Below are 17,790 nucleotides of genomic sequence, written 5' to 3' on the forward strand. Positions count from 1 at the left end.
CTTTTCTCCAGAGATGATGCCTGACCCGCTGGAGTTACTCCAGCTTTCTGTGTCTATCTTTGGTATAAACCAGCATCTGCAGCTTCTTCCTACATATTTCGATTGACTGGAGGTTTCAGAAGTTTTAAGAAGTAGTGAAATAGTCAAGAAGTAGAGATGGAGTACAAGAATAATGGACATTATTATCATTGCTGCCCACACAATGGGTTCTCAGAACACGGAGCATTTGCAAGAAGCTGGAAACACTGACACATATCGAAGGGATGAAGGGAAGTATTTGAAAAGGAAGAATATAAAATGATGCAGCAGAGAAAGGAAAAGTTAAAAGGAGTACAGTTAAAAAGATTGTTAAGGGTTTGGACAAGCTAGAGGCGGGAAACATGTTCCCGATGTTGGGGGAGTCCAGAACCAGGGGCCACAGTTTAAGAATAAGGAGTAAGCCATTTAGAACGGAGACGAGGAAACACTTTTTCTCACAGAGAGTAGTGTGTCTGTGGAATTCTCTGTCTCAGAGGGCGGTGGAGGCAGGTTCTCTGGATGCTTTCAAGAGAGAGCTAGATAGGGCTCTTAAAAATAGAGGAGTCAGGGTATATGGGGAGAAGGCAGGAACGGGGTACTGATTGGGGATGATCAGCCATGATCACATTGAATGGCGGTGCTGGCTCGAAGGGCCAAATGGCCTACTCCTGCACCTATTGTCTATTGAGTATAGTGGTTGGCTCTGGTTGAAAACCTCCAGCATTGGCACCGGATAGAATATTATCCTTCTGTGCATGGAATAGTTTAGTTTAGTTTAGAGATACAGCTTGGAAACTGGCCCTTCGGCCCACCAAGTCCGCATTGACCAGCAATCCCTGCCCATTAACACTGCCCTGCACACACTAGGGACAATTTACATTTACACCAAGCCAATTAACCTACAAACCTGGAAGTCTTTGGAGCGCGGGAGGAAACCGAAGATCTCGGTGAAAACCCACGCAGGTCACGGGAGAAGGTACAAACTCCGTACAGACAGCACCCGTAGTCAGGATGGAACCCGGGTCTCTGGCGCCGTAAGGCAGTAGCTCTACTGCTGCACCACCCATAGTGCCGCCCATATTACTTGACCTGAAGTGACATCTTCACCACTTCAGAAATCATGGTCATTACATTTTGTTCAATCTATAGGTTTCACAGTATTAAAAAATTATTCCAGAATTAACATTTCAAAACTCAATTGGGAATTTACCTTTTTAACAACACTGAGCTTATCAGGCGCATGGTCGAATAGTGTATCAAATGCATCTCGTTCTGAAATCATAAATGAGAATACAATTCAGGTACTGTGGGTATATTTCACAAACCTAAACTGAATTTCCTCTGCATTTACTCCTTCAAGTGGAGTGTAAAGTCAGCAATGGCACCTTCTGGTACCTTGTTCAACTGTTATATTAAAGGTTGCTGTATAGCAATGTGTAATGAGGAACTGCGGATGCTGGTTTACACTGAAGATAGACACAAAATGCTGGTGTAACTCAGCGGGTCAGGCAGCATCCCTGGAGAAAAGGAGTAGGTGACATTTTGTGTCTGCAAGAGGTTCTCGACCCAAAACGTCAGCTATTCCTTTTCTCCAGAGATGCTGCCTGACCCGCTAAGTTCAGCCAATGCCAATGCTGGAGGTTTTCAACCAGAGCCAACCACTATACTCCAGCATTTTGTGTCTATCACAAATAGGTGTACATTTTTAAAAGAGCCTCTGCCCTTTTGGCTTCACAAAGGGGTGCGAGAGGAGAGAGCCTGCTGTCCTTGAGTGCTGCCCATGTGGTGTTTGCATGTTCTCCCTGCTCTATTTGAACTCGAGGTTAGACACAAATTGCTAGAGTAACTCAGCGGGTCACTGGAATAGGTAGCGTTTCGGGTCAAAACATTTTGGGTTCCGACCCGATACATCACCAATCCATTTTTTCTAGAGATGTTGCCTGTCCCGCCGATTTACTCCAGCATTTTGTGTCTATCTTCGGTATAAACCAGCATCTGCAGTTCCTTCCTGCACCATTTTGACTGTGGCAGGTCTAGAAGATTTTCCAGACTATTGGATGCAACTTCTAATAAAACCCCGGCCCTTCAGTGCACTTTAAAAAAAATGTATTGTACAGTAGTTCAGAAGTGATAGGAGCAGAATTAGGCCATTCGGCCCATCAAGTCTACTCCGCCATTCAATCATGGCTGACCCATCCCTCCCTCCTAACCCCATTCTGCTGCCTTTTCCCAATAACCCCTGACACCCGTACTAATCAATCGTTTAATACATTTTTCAGTGAACTTAAAGGAAGGGGAAAAGATATGAGCACTCCAGACCCCTGTTCCAGCAGCAAACCTTCCCACATTCCTAACCTCTGATGGTTCGGGACCCCAACCCTAGCTCTGGTTGCCCACCTTACACTGGACCCCAGGCTCACCCTTCAAACTCACAAGTGTGCCAGATGCTGAACTATTAGGGTTTCTGATGTCAGTTAATCAGAGTTTCCCTCCCGTTAACAATTGCATACATATCGTGGTGTTCCATGGAGCAAAATTCCCCCACATCATTGTATTTTGGCTTGCAATTAGCTTGTGATGCAATGTTATGCCTTATCTGTATCTGTTTTAACAATGACTGTGACACTACTTTGGTGAGGCTTGCTCGGACATCAAGAAATGCAGTCTGAAGAAGGGTTCCCACCCAAAACGTCACCTATTCTTTCTCTCCAGTCACGCTGCATGACCCGCAGAGTTATTTCAGCATATTGTGTCCATCAGGAAATGAATGATGGCTTAAAAATTCCGTCCATTAAACTGGTGAAGATTCCTTACATTCTGCTCCTGATATAGATGGTACTGTACTCCCCATCTTAAACCTCAAAGATATTTCAAAGGAACATTGTTTCAAAGGGGCAATATCACTATGTACTAACAAACAAATAAACATTATATATGTAGGAAGGAACTGCAGCTGCTGATTTACACTGAAGATAGACACAAAATGCTGCAGGAACTCAGCAGGACAGGCAATGGGTGAAGTTTCTGGTCGAGAAGCTTCTTCAGACTGAGAGTCAGGGGCCAATTATATACTTCTTTTACATTATTGGTGCAACAATGATTGAGTTTGTTCTGTTATTTACTTACCAAACCTTCCCATCATCATCCTGCAACACAAAAAAACAACAAACTCGTTGAGAATTACACCCAACAACTCACACTTATGTCATCTATGCGCGTTATCGGAAATAAGGCAGACTTTGTGAAATTCCTGAGAATTTGTTTTATACTGACAAGCGACGTGATGTTTTATCTGACAATAACATGACAAGCGCAATGGCAACACACTGAAAGAGTTCAGATCCCGCTATTCACAAAATGAAAGAAAAATTACACGTGCTGCCATGCAAATCAAATATGAATTTTATAGTAACTGAAAGCATCTTGCTTACAAATATCTGGATTTTTTTTTAATACCTGGTTACAACCAGGGGTTGGGAGAGAAGCAGAAGGTTGAGCAGCTGAGTGAGTGCAAGGGTTTCACTGTGAAAATTATACTCAAGGAAGAAAGTGAAAGTGAGGGGGGTGGGGGAGGGGGCAGATTTAATAGGAACCTGAGAGGCAGCCTTTTCACACAAAGGGTGGCGGGTATATGGAACACACTGTCAGAAGATGTAGTTGAGGCAGGTACTATCACAACTTGTAAGAAACATTTGGACAGATGCATGGATAGGATAAGTTTAGAGGGATATGGGCCAAACACAGGCAGGTGGGACTAATATAGATGAGGCATGTTGGCTGGCGTGGGCAAAATGGGCCGAAGGGCCTGTTTTGTTTTCACGCAGTACGGCTCTCTATGACTCTATGAATTCCATGAAATCTAATGAATTTTCACAACCATCTACGTAACCTAGCCACCTGCAGAAATAATGCATCTGTAATTATTTCTTCCACATCCCATATATGAATCCAGCGAGAACGATGATACATTTCCTTGCTGCAAAGATGTCAGGTGTGATTATTTCAATTCATAACAAGCCCAGGACCATCGGACACACACAAGGACCAGCTGCGATTAGCAGTGGAACAAACAACACTAAATCTGGGCAAGGAAACGTTAAAGGTCATAGGGGAAAGGCGTATGGTATTTGCTGCATCCAATAAACACTTCAGCAGCTTACTCATTGAAAGAATGTTGCCACCCAAATGGCTTCATGTTAGATCACATTTTGGTGACAGAATCTGGGCCAGTTTGTGGAAATGATATATTTATTTATAGGGTATGTGAAACAGAAAACCACACCCTTCCAAAATATGACTTAGTCGGCACAGTGTCACAGTGGTAGAGTTGCTGCCTCACAGCGCCAGAGACCCGGGTCAGATCCTGAACTACTCCCGTACACTTGGGCGGCACGGTGGTACAGCGGTAGAGTTGTTGCCTTTCAGCGCTTACAATGCCAGAGACCCGGGTTCGATCCTGATTACGGGTGCTGTCTGTACGGAGTTTGTACGTTCTCCCCGTGGCCTGGGTGGCTTTTCTCCAGGGAGCTCCAGTTTCCTCCCACACTCCAAAGACGCACAGTTTTGTAGGCTAATTGGCTTGGTAGCAATGTAAACTGACCCCAGTGTGTGTAGGATAGTGTTAGTGTGCGGGGATCGGTGGGCGGAAGGGCCTGTTTCCACGCTGGATCTTTAAACTAAACAGGATGTTTCCATTGATAGAAAGTGGATCTGTCATAAAAATCAGGTAGTAATAATAATAGGGCAGATTGATGTATCTTTCTTCAACAGTGGCTCATAGTTGTAATAAAAGCCCAACTTACTCTGTAGTGCTGGTAAACTCCTCTGTAACATGTGATGTTTGAAGGATCCCTTCTCGCTTCTGCAACCATACAAAAAAAAATCCAACTATGCAGAAGCAAAAACAACAACCATTTTTAGAACTACACCACGTGGCTATAATATGATCAATGATGTTACATGTGTGCAGATGAATAACTATGGGACAGGCTGGTGACACATACTGAGCCAAGGGGGTCATGACTGTCTGTGTGTCATTCAGGTCAGGAATTAAAAATATTATATCTTTGTCCCTGATCAAAGGAGGCCAATCCTTTATAAATAACATATGCAGTACCCTGGGATGCAAGAAGGCTGACTATCTGCAAAAATATCTAGGAGAGAACAGATAGCAAAGTAAACTGTGTAGGAAAGAACTGCAGATGCCAGTTTAAATCACAAAATGCTGGAGTAACTCAGCGGGACAGACAGCATTTTTGGAGAGAAGGAATGGGTGACATTTCGGGTCGAGACCCTTGGTCAGTGATGTCAGGGGAGTGGGCGGTACAGAGATAGAATGTAGTTGGAGACAGTAAGACTGGTGGGAGAACTGGGAAGGGGGAGGAGGTGGAGAGAGTGAGAAAACAAGGGCTATCTGAAGTTAGATAAGTCAATGTTGATACCGCTGGGGTGTAAACTACCCAAGCGAAATATGAGGTGCTGTTCCTCCAATTTGCACTGGGCCTCACTCTGACAATGGAGGAGGCCCAGGACAGAAATGTCAGATTGAGAATGGGAGGGGGAGTTGAAGTGCTGAGTCACCAGGAGATCAGGTAGGTTAAGGTGGACTGAGCGGAGGTGTTCACCTGGAACAGCGGATACAGTAGATGAGGTTGGAGGAGATGCAAGTGAACCTCTGCCTCACCTGAAAACACTGTCAGGGTCCTTGGATGGAGTCAAGGGGGTAGGTAAAGGGACAGGTGTTGCATCTCCTGCGGTTGTAGGGAAAAATACCTGGAGAGGGGGTGGTTTGGGTGGGAAGGGACGAGTTGACCAGGGAGTTGCGGAGGAAACGGTCTCTGCAGAAAGAGGTGGAGATGGGAAGATGTGGCCAGTAGGTGGCGAAAATCTTGGAGGATTATATGCTGTGTGCGACAACTGATGTAGTGGAAGGTGAGGACAAGTGGGACTCTGTCTTTGTTACGAATGGGGGGGGGGGGGGGGGGGGGGGGGGGGGGGGAAAGCAAGAGCGGAGTTGCGTGATATCGAGGGAGAGCCAAAGTGAACTGAATACACTACACTAGCAAAGTAAACTGTTCCATTTCTCAAAGTACAGATTCATTTTGGAGCTAGAGCACCTGACCCAAACCAGAAAGGATCCAAGTATCCGTGTCTGGTTTAGATCGGATCAACTACAGGCACCTCCCATTTAATTTATGCGTTTTTGGAAGAGGTTTAGTTTAGTTTATTGTCACGTGTCCCGAGGTACAGTGAAAAGCTTTTGTTGCGTGCTATCCAGTCAACGGAAAGACAATACACAATTATAAAAGTGCCATCCACAGAGTAGAGATACACAGTAACATGTCCAACGACACACAATAACGCGTTTGTTCACCTAATACCAAAACCTAATTTACACGCTCGTATTAATGGAATAAAGTGCTCAAATTTACAGCTAGCAATGCAGCCACGTAGATGTTTAATTGATGCTCGTTTGAATTACGCACTGCTTTTCAAGAACGTAACCCCAGTGTAGAATGTGAGGTACCTGCATATAAAAAATATTGTCCTCGGGTTCAGAACAGGTTGTGATTGACTACACACAGTTTGGATTGGCTTTTCATTTTAAGAGTGGTGAAACAATGATTGTTTTCAGATTTTCTTTTCCCGAAGCATTTGCTGACATCTTTCTCCTTTCTTCCCAATTCATTTACATCAACAATTCTCAAGTCAAATCAAGCAGCTAAATAACAGACTTCACAAGTTCATGTCATGGGAACCGAATTAGGCCATTCAGCCCATTGAGTTTACTCTACCCATTCAATCATGGCTGATCCATCTTTTCTTTCAACCCCCTTCTCCCCGTAACCCTTGACACACTTACTAACGAAGAATCTATCAATTACCGCTTTAAAAATACCCAATGACTTGGAGTCCACTGCAGTCTGTGGCAATGAAGTCCACAGATTCGCCACCCTCTGGCTAAAGAAATTCCTCCTCATCTCCTTTCTAAAGGTACGCCCTATCATTCTGAGGCTATGCCCACTGGTCCAAGACTCTCGCACTAGTGGAAACATCACTTACCGAACAGCGTCTAAAAGCCATAGGTTCACTTACCCTCACAACTACCATCTGCACGGAGACATGTTCTGGCAATCTAACAGGGGCTCGAAAATGCATGGCCAAAGCCACGAGAAGGTGAAGAATAGCCACAGTTTTTTTCGCATGGATTGCTAAAAAATGAATGAAAATATCAATAAATTTACAACTGTTAAGAATTCCAAATCAAATATTTTTAGTGCACATTAGATTACAATGGAGAAATTGGTCGCTTGGCACAAATGGGTATTCCACCATGTCACTTAATCTATTATTACCGATACCGTGATAGATTCGAAGGTATCGGCAACTCTGGGGTAGGAGGAAGAGGCGGCGGTGGAGGGGGAAGCGGACAGAGTGACGGCCCACTGGTCGATGTGGCAGCTGGTGAGAGGGGAGGGAGCTCCTTGGTGACTGAGCATGTCCTGTTGGTGGTGGCGGCCTGACGAAAGAAAGCGCTGTCGGCCAGGGGCTACAACGTGAACCGCAACAACAGCCATGTCAACCAGGCGGTGTGGCAGCTGGGGAAGAAGGGCTCGCTGGTGCACCTTGTGCAAGATGCCGGGGCTTTGCTCTGCACCCACCTCCCTCGTCTTCACAGTGTTCGGCTGACAGGGGCAGACTCTGGAAAAGCAGCGAGCCGGGTGAGGCTTTTATATCTATGAAGTGGACGGGAAGCCCTCACCACCCCCCTTGTTGCAGTAGGTCATTCAGTAAACGGGACCACCTATTGTGAACTGCTTACGTGCGTGCGAGTTTACTTAACTCGGCTATTACGCAAGTCATGGAGTGCCTATATAGTAATCGATATATATAGTCACGGTACTAGCATTTTCAAATGAAATATTTACGCATGTTCATCAAGTATCATAGGTTTAGGGTGAAGGAGAAAAGATTTAATAGGAATCTGAGGGGTAACTTTTTCTACACTAAGGGAGGTGGCTGTATGGAACAAGCTGCCAGAAGAGACAGTTGAGGCTGGGACTATCCCAACGTTTAAGAAATAGTTAGGCAGGTAGATTGGATAGGACAGGTTTGGAGGGATATGGACCAAACGCGGGCAGGTGGGACTAATGTAGCTTGGACATGTTGGCCGGTGTGGGCAAGTTGGGCTGAAGGGCCTGTTTCCACGCTGTATCACTCTATGTCTCTAAGTACTATACCTTAAAATGGAACAGGTTCTCTAATTGACTGACACCAAAGAAGTAACTTTGAGGCTAAAGACTAAATTAGTCATCAATTACAGTAATTACAATTACTTAAAAACTGTAAATTTTGGATTTAATTTTGCTTCTTGTGCTTATTTTAATATTTCACAATGTCATTAATTGTTAGAAAGAAAGAAACTTTGCGGGCATAAAGATATTTAAAACGTTTCCTTTTCACGGAAGATGTTAATGAATTCCAATTTAAGCTATAATCATGCAAGAAATATGAAGTATGCAGAATTTCATTTTCTTTGTTAAAAATAATAATTTTAATCTCAACGTTTATCCACCTCAAATGTAATGTGAGAAGAAAATAAATCAGCCAAAGCGGAAAATTTATGAGTCTAGAACCGCATCAGCGATCAAAGTTGCTAAAAGGTTTTATACAGACAGCTAGGGCAGATTTAGCATCTTCATACTCACAATCAATGCTCCATTTGATTGCCCACCCTTGAGGTCGAAGTAGGTTGTTTACAGATTCCAATACGGTCTGAAGCTTCTGTTTCTGGCCTATTTCAGACTGAGTCACTTCAGCAACATTCAGTTTTCGACCTGCAAGTTTCTCTGCAGAAAGGAAGAAAAATAAACCAAGATACTTTCAATTAAAGATAGACACAAAATGCTGGAGTGACTCAGTGGGTCAGGCAACATCTCTGGAGAAAAGGAATGGGTGACGTTTTGGGCTGAGACACTTCATCATTAGTCTGAGGAAGGGTCTCGACCCAAAACGTTGCCTATTCCTCTTCTCCAGAGAGGCTGCCTGACCCGCTGAGTTACTCCAGCATTTTGTGTCTATCTTCAGTGTAAACAAGCATCTGCCGTTCCATCTTATGCCCCTCTACCACTTAGGCTAAGTGGGACAGGCCCATTTACTCAAAATAAATTAAATTGCATGCATTGACTTAAATTACAACCAACATACAGTACCTATATACATTATAGTTGAACAATGGAAAGAATGGAGATGGATATGGGGCATATTGTGCATGAGTGTTCAAGATAATTATTTGTATCTCTGAAAAGAAAGTCAAGGACAGATAGGTCCGGACGATGGGCAAGTAGTAAACTGACAACAAAAACCCAACAGGATTGTTTAACTTAGTGCTCATCCCATCATGTACTGTAAAGTCTTTTTACGTAAAGGACTCCGTTCTTACCGAGCAACTTCTGCAGAACCTGACCATCATACAGATCTTCCTCAAGTGACTTCACTATTATTCTTTCTTCAACAAGGACATCGTTAATCCAGTCAATTAGAACCTTTAAGAAAGATGAAATAATTATTGTGTAAATTAAACTATTTATAAAGTAATAAAATAAAACACTACCTGCCTACTGCCACAATTGAGGGCTGTTAAACTGTGCCTCAACTTTGTAGTCTCAATGTGAGTCTGTCTTAGCATCATTAAAACCATCCTCCGATGAAGATACCATATGTAACAGCAGCAGTCTTGACCAAAAAACGACAGTATTATTTTTGTCCCAGATAGGACAAATTGTCACATCTTCTGTTGTACTGCAGTAAGTAAGAATTTAATTCGGGACATATGACAATAAAAACACTCTTGACTCTCTCTTGACTCTTGATCATCTTAGAAGTAGAATTCTTCACCAGGTTACGAAGGCCTAATTTATGTGCAGCCTGGACATAGGAACGTGTGTTTGGGAGACTTGGGGGGTGGATAAGCTGGCATTTGCAGGCATCTTCTACTATGTGGGTTCATGGCAATACGCGAATGCTTGCGTTAAGCATCCTGCCTTAACTCCACGTTGCTCTTGGATGGCCTATGTTTTTATTTACACAAATTCCTGGGTGGCTTCATTTCAGTGTTTGGGTTACGAACAGTTCTCGAGCTCAGAATCCTTGGGTAACAGAGTCATAGAGTCTTACAGCGTGAAAACAGGCCCTTCGGCCCAACTTGCCCACACCGGCCAACATGTCCCATCTACACTACTCCCACCTACCTGCTTTTGGCCCAAATATCCCTCCAAACCTGTCCTATCCATGTACCTGTCTAAATGTTTCTTAAACGTTGCGATAGTACCTGCCCCAATTATCTCCTCTGGCAGCTCGTTCTATACACCTACCAGCCTTTGCGTGAAAAAGTTACCCCTCAGATTCTTTCCCCCCTCGCCTTAAACCTATGTCCTCTGAAGTCCCTGGATACTACAATATCATTTGCCTTGTTTAGATCAATGAAACATTGATCATGGACGAGAAACAATGTGCAATTTCATGTCAAAGTCTCCCTGCCACCTTGAAACCTTGCGTGGGGTAAGGATTCCACCATGATACCACAATCTCCATTCGGTCTTTTATTAATTCTCGTCAAGATTCAGATCCCCCATCTCCATTTTATATCAACAACAATGTTCTTGATGCATTCATTCAAATTACTCGTAATGATTGAAGAACCAATTGCAAACATTGACTTCACTTGACTCTACTTGAAATCAATCCTCGCTGATAATCCTGAACCTACAAGACCATCAATTATCGCCCGCTTTAAAAAAAATCCATCCCAACATCTATCCTCTGATTGCAGAGGCATGCAAATTCATGAAAATGCTGCAAACTTTTCCAAAGCCTACTGAAAAATCAAGTGTTCATGTTGACCCAGCTTTCTTTGAACCACACTTGCACCCCTCCCCACAAAAAACTCAATCGGATGTAATATGTTCTTTTCCAGATGCATTTTACATTCATTACCAAAGCAATTTTCAAATGTAGGCAAGAATATTGATGATTGATCGGGATAAGCTGATGTTGGCTAAAACTGATAAAATCTATCAATACAGAATAATAACTTTCTCAAACAACAAATGGATGAAATCAGTTATGCAAAGTGCTGCAATTATGCCATATTACAGAAAATTTGTAGGGAATTTGCGGCATTGTACTCTTTCTTATATTTTGTAGCTTTGCAAGGCAAAACAGAATGAATGCATAATAACCAAACTAAGACAAGACAATGCAGTTTTTGATTGTAACTTATTGGAGGTTACATTTCATTCTGGAACTTTACCTTTACTAGCTCTTTATACTTTGCTTCTTCCTTGGAATATTGCTCAATCATAGTACGTTCTTCATTCTCGTCTATAAATTGAAGGCAGTTGAATATAAATAATTGCACTACAATGACTGTATGCACGTAAATATATTTATTTATTGCTCATATTCTATGTCGCTCTTCTAGGGAGATGCTAACTGCATTTCGTTGTCTCTCTACTGTACACTGCACAATGACAATAAAGTTTGAATCTGAATCTGAAATCTGAAATAAGTGTTAGAAGGTAAAAGGGGCAGTATCTGCAGTTATAGTTTTCGTTGTGGTTATGTTCAAAGACAAAAAAAATGGCGACCAAGAAGGAAAGTGAATAGAAAGGAAACCTACAATTTTACGTTACCAGAAATGTGGACATAAATGATACTAGTGATACAGAATTAATGCTATTAACCCCCATTCAAATTTAAGAAATCCCCTCACAAACATATTTACAAACAGTGCAAATAGAAATAGAATTAAGACAAATATATTCATCATACCTAGCAATGTGTCCTCTGGATGAATAATGTCTGTTGGTATTGGAGATAGGGGAGCGTTGATGGCATTTTTACCTTCTTCTTGTAGGTCACTCACTAAAGAGAAGGAAAACAAAGTGTCCCACTGAGATTAAATATTGCCAGCAGTCAATTAAACCAGGCCAGTCAATAATTCTAAAGTGTAGCTATTAACGATGAACTATTTTTAAAATTACTGAGCAAATTAATGCACAACTCCCACTATTGCCCTAAGTTACTTTAGATTTAACTACAAATTGATATTTTGTTTCCTTATCCGTTTACCTTTCGTAAAATCTATCGCAGAAAGCTGACTTATTTTGTAATATTCACAGACAAAGGTGACGTCCGTGCTTATTTACTGTAAAACACGCCTAAGGAAATACGTGGACTATAAGCTTTCTGTGGCTGAACCACACTTCATAGCTAGTTCTTCACCACAAAATACTTTCCCATCAATGATTTTATAAGATTCTAAAGCCTACAAAAATGGCCAGTACAGGAACTAGCCAAATGTTGTTTCTTGGATTAGAAGATAAGAAGCTAGGAGGTGGAATAGGCCACCTGGTGCTTCAACCCTGCCTCGCCATACCATCTGATTACGGCTAACCTGCCCCAGGCCTCATGTCTCTTTGTTGCCATTTCTACATAGGCTTAAATAACCTGATCTTTCAAAAATTAATCAACCTCCTCCTTAAAAACCTCCAACAATCTAGCGTGAATGGAGAGAACTAATGTTTTGTGTGAGAATTGGCGAGCTCTGATGCAGACTCAGTTTCCTGGGATGCAGACAAAATGTTGGACTAACTCAGCGGAAGAGGCAACATGTGTGAACAAAAGGAATGGGCAAGCTTTTGGCTGGACACGTGTGAAGAAGGGTCTTACGCCAAAACAACAACAACAACAACACACGCACGCGCACACACACACACACACTCACACACTTCTAGCATTTTCATATATTTTGGATATCCAAATAATCCCTTCAGATGAACGAGCAATGCATCTCACAATTACAATCTTTTTTCTCTCTTCTGTCTTCACTCAACTCTATTTACTGTTCTGTCAGACAGATCAGCTACAATGAACAAGCCTTCACTACTCTCATTTAGATAGTGCCAACAGCAGTTACATTATCCATCCGTCTTCCCTAGGTTTCTACTCTTGAAAGCTTGAAATACAATTTCCCCCTATTCTCTCCACCCTTCCCCCTCTGCAACTTGCCTTGACATTTTCTTGAAGATAGACACAAAAAGCTGGAGTAACTCAGCGGGACATGCAGCATCTCTGGAGAGAAGGAATGTGCAATGTTTCGGGTCGAGACCCTTCTTCACACATAAAAGTCTGTTCACTGTGTTAATTCAGTTTCTCTTTTCCCAAAGGTAGAAACCTCAAAGAACCAAAGGTGGGAATTCAAAGACTAGACGGCATAGCTTTAAGATGAGAGAGGCACGATTTGAAGACATTTTTGACACCGAGTATGGTGGGTGCCTGGGACACGCTGCCAGGAGTGGTTTGGTTTAGTTTAGTTTAGAGACACTGCGCGGAAACAGGCCCTATGGCACACCGGATCCGCACCGACCAGCGATCCCCGCACATTAACACCATCCTACGCCCACTAAGGCATAAATGTACATTTTTTACATTTACCAAGCCAGTTAACCTACAAACCTGTACGTCTTTGGAGCGTGGGAGGAAACTGAAGATCTCGAGAGAACCCACGCAGATCACGGGGAGAACGTACAAACTCCGTACAGACAGCACCCGTAGTCGGGATGGAACCCGGGTGTCCGGCGCTGTATTCGATGTAAGGCAGCAACTCTACCGCTGCGCCACCGTGACCATGGTGGTGGAGGCAGATACGATAGTAGCATATAAGAGGCTTTCAGATGGGCACATGGAAATGCAGGGAATGGATGGATTATGGATTTTGTGCAGGCAGAGGAGATTAGTGTAACCTGGCTATTGACACAAAATGCTGGAGTAACTCAGCAGGACAGGCAGTATTTCTGGATAGAAGGAATGGGTGTCGTTTCGGGTCGAGACCCTTCATACCAAATCTCGTTGCACTGATGTGCAATGACAATAAAAGATATTATTATTATTATTATTATTATTATTATTATTATCAGACTAACCTGGCATCACGTTCGGTGCGGACATTGTGGGCCAAAGCCCCTGCTCCTGTGCTGTACGGTTCTATTTTCACTCTCCAGAGATCCTTGCAAATCTGCTGAGTGTTTCTGCCTTTATATTTGAATTGCACTAAAGCGGTTATTGCTGAACAGCCTCTCTAATACTGAAAATCTAATTCTGTGAGCGGACTGTTTTCCCACAGAATATTACTTGCTCCATAATAATATACATGCTGTATCAATGAATTCAAAATGTTTTGTTTTTTATAAATCGTGATGGAGAGACACAGCTCGGATTATCACCTAATTCATCAAAACACGATCACAGCCATAGGGAGGCAAATGTGTACAGGCACCTCACGTTTTACAGAGGTTACATGCTTGAAAAGCTTTGCGTAATTCAAAAACGCGTAAATTAAACAGATACGTGACGACGCTGTCAGCAGTAAATTGAGCGCATTATTCCAAAAATACGAGAACGTAAATCAAGTTTGGGTATTGAAGGAATAAGTGTGTTATTTAAAAAACACATAAATCAAACAGACATAAAACACGAGGTGCCTGTATTACATTCTCAATGATTAAAGCAGTCATGCTGATCATTGACATTTATTAGGCTTCTTTGAATTTAAGATTGTCAGAATTTTATCGAGAAACTTTACTGTGGCTGCTAACGACAACATCTAATGAAATGAGTGTGACGTCTCAGTCGTAGTTTGTCTCTGCTAGAGGGCACAAGGTACAACTTTACTCTATAACCAGAGTGTTTGATCCATCGAGAGCAACAACTACTTACTCTATTTGGTATTTCATATCCAGGCATTGAAGAACAAGCATTGAATGAGCAGGAATTGTCGTCTTACCTTTGCTTCTGCTCTTTTTTGTTCCACACAAGAGCCCTGCCATGTTTTCATTAGCAGACAGTCACACAACTGAGCAGTGGAGCGTGCCAGCCCAGCTGCAGAGGGAGAGGTGCAACTGGGCCAAGCATGCGATGCGTGACCATGCACCACATGTCGTTCATGTCACTTTGACAGGAAAGAAAGCACTAAGGAGGTAGGGTGAGACACGTGCACCAATCATGGTGTTCTCAGCAAGCCGAGCACAACACTCTCACACACAACCTTCTCAGCAACCTCATTTCTTTTTACCCCTACGGAATGAATAGTGAAGCAGCAGTTTCAAGGTACACAGCGCATTATTTAGTAGATGCAGTAACGATGTACAAAATAGAAAAATAATTACTGATGGAATCTGGACTGATAATTGTGAATTATTCAACATTTTTAATGCTAACAGCCTACTACAGCAAACACAAGTCATTGTAACGTCTGTCTCCAATGCTGCATGGATGAGTTTTAGTAGAATTTTGTTGGTGCATCTGACGACATTTAAAGTGAAACTGATCGTAATTTGTTTTACTGAGGTCTTACTGAGTACCAAACGATCCTTATTCTACTTAGATATTTGTTTGGGGTGGGGAGGACGCTGAAATGATTAATGGGAGTGGGCATCTACCTCAACAAAACAGCTGTAAAATAGGCTGAAAAGTTCAACTTGTCAACACCGCTGAATCTAGACTAAAGTTAACAAGATTCCAAAATCGGGATTTAAAAAAATATATAATGGCTAATTTTAATCTTGAAAACTCGACGCGCACAAACGGAAGATCAAATAGAACAAGTTATCCAACAACTTTAGGCTGTGCACGCCACACGAAAGAAGAACAAAGCTTGGAATAGACTATGATTCAAGAACCTGGTGCTGGCCACACAAATGTTCACCATAGCTGACTGTAAATAACCACTATTGGGGCCGTTGTCCTGCGAGAGGGATTGTTGATTGCCCTTATCATGAACTTTGATTAGTGCGGGTGTCAGGGGTTATGGGGCGAAGGCAGGAGAATGGGGTAAAGTGGGAAAGGTAGACCAGCCATGACTGAATGGCGGAGTAGACCTGATGGGCCGCAAGGCCTAATTCTGCTCCTTCAATTATGACCTTGCCAGACGTTGTGGAGACATTGTTGCTGGTGTTTTCCAGTGCTTGAGATGTCTGCCGTAGATATATTTCAGTTCCCAAAAGCATGTGAATGGGGAGAGGTAGAAACATAACAAACAGGTGCAGGAGGAGGCCATTGGGCCCTTCGAGCCTGCACCGCCATTCATTGTGATCATGGCTGATCATCCACAATCAGTAACCCATGCCTGCCTTCTCCGCATATCCCTCGATTCTGCTAGCCCCTCGAGCTCTAGAGATCACAGCTAACTGCTTAACCGTGAGTTTTATGTCAAGCCTGAAGTCTTGACCTTCAAATACTTTTTTTTTCAATCAACCAAAGTCTGCACTGGTGTATAAATAGAGGCGAGGATGAGATGAAACATTAAAACATGTTCACACAGAAAAAGGCGAGTCGTGGTTACTGCTAAACCATTGTTTACGTGCAAGTTTTATTGGTCCGTGTTATTTCGCTGGTCCATAAATATAACTGCTGTACTTAAATACCATGAAACCAAACCCTGTGCTGCACTGTTCTATGGGCTAAAACAAATCTAATGCCTTTAGATCATGACGCATTGGTAACGTTTGGCATTCCAAAAATAAACAGTATTTCATTACAAAGATGAAAGCCTTTCACTTAGGGTCCTTGGTGGGTAAAAACATAGAAACATAGAAAGTAGGTGCGAGAGTAGACCACCAGGTCCGTCGAGCCCGCACCGCCATTCGCTCATGGCTGAACACTAAACAGACACACTTACCCACAAACAGTAGACACAAGACACAGAACACAAGACACTATCCTCCCCTTTATACCGCTATCACCCCTCTCCACCCCAAGAACCGCGTGATCTCCTGGGGGAGGCAAAAAAACGGATAAAAACCCAGGTCCAATTCGGGAAAAAAATCCGGGAAATTCCTCTCCGACCCCAATCCAGGCGATCGACACTTGTCCAGGAGATCACTCAGGTCTTACTATACTAACCATACCTAGGTCCATATCCCTGCCCTCTCCCCGTAGCCCCTTATCCCCTTGGCAGCTAAAAAACCATCTATTTTAGACTTAAATATATTTAACGTTTCTGCTTCCACTGCTCCCTGGGGCAGTGAATTCCATAAATTAACCACCCTCTGGGTGAAGAAGTTCTTCCTCATCTCAGTTTTAAAAGAGCCCCCCCTTATTCTACAACTATGTCCCCTAGTTCTAGTTTCCCCGATCATTGGGAACATCCTCGGTGCATCCACCCGATCAAGGCCCCTCACGATCTTATATGTTTCAATGAGATCGCCTCTCATTCTTCTAAACTCCAAAGAGTAGAGTTCCAGCCTACTTAACCTTTCCTCATATGTCAATCCCCTCATTGCAGGAATTAATCTTGTAAACCTTCGCTGCACTGCCTCCAGGGCTAGTACATCCTTTCTTAAGTATGGACCCCAGAACTGTACACAGTATTCCAAATGTGGTCTCACCAATACTGTGTACAGCTGCAGCAAGACCTCCGTGTTTTTATACTCAATCCCCCTAGCAATAAAGGCCAAAACTCCATTGGCCTTCCTGATTGCTTGCTGCACCTGCATACTAACTTTTAGTGATTCATGTACTAATACCCCTAGATCCCTTTGCGTTGCATTACAACGCAGCTCCTCCTCATTTAGAAAATAACTTGCCCTATCATTTTTTTTCCCAAAGTGAATGACTTCACATTTATTAGTATTAAATTTCATCTGCCAAGTTGTTGCCCACTCACCTAGCTTATCTATATCCTTTTGCAGACTCTTCCTATCCTCCTCATCC

General features: G+C 42.8%; 1 protein-coding gene across 3 annotated transcripts in view; it reads right to left on the reverse strand.

Moving 5' to 3' along the window:
* Nucleotides 1-17,790, reverse strand: part of LOC116983777 (beta-parvin) — a 41,706-nt gene that overhangs the window by 12,226 nt on the left and 11,690 nt on the right. For 2 of the 3 annotated variants that reach the window (XM_033037596.1, XM_033037598.1), the window contains exons 2-9: nucleotides 11,851-11,943; nucleotides 11,330-11,400; nucleotides 9,461-9,563; nucleotides 8,727-8,867; nucleotides 7,114-7,229; nucleotides 4,821-4,879; nucleotides 3,145-3,164; nucleotides 1,229-1,290 (exon numbers count right to left, since the gene is read on the reverse strand). In XM_033037596.1, the coding sequence (XP_032893487.1) occupies nucleotides 1,229-1,290; nucleotides 3,145-3,164; nucleotides 4,821-4,879; nucleotides 7,114-7,229; nucleotides 8,727-8,867; nucleotides 9,461-9,563; nucleotides 11,330-11,400; nucleotides 11,851-11,943 (665 nt within the window). Of the gene's footprint in view, nucleotides 1-1,228; nucleotides 1,291-3,144; nucleotides 3,165-4,820; nucleotides 4,880-7,113; nucleotides 7,230-8,726; nucleotides 8,868-9,460; nucleotides 9,564-11,329; nucleotides 11,401-11,850; nucleotides 11,944-14,863; nucleotides 14,991-17,790 lie in introns of those variants that run through there. The other variant, XM_033037597.1, reaches the window with a different exon arrangement.

Source organism: Amblyraja radiata, chromosome 19 (assembly GCF_010909765.2).
Source record: "Amblyraja radiata isolate CabotCenter1 chromosome 19, sAmbRad1.1.pri, whole genome shotgun sequence".
In the NCBI taxonomy this organism is placed as follows: domain Eukaryota; kingdom Metazoa; phylum Chordata; class Chondrichthyes; order Rajiformes; family Rajidae; genus Amblyraja; species Amblyraja radiata.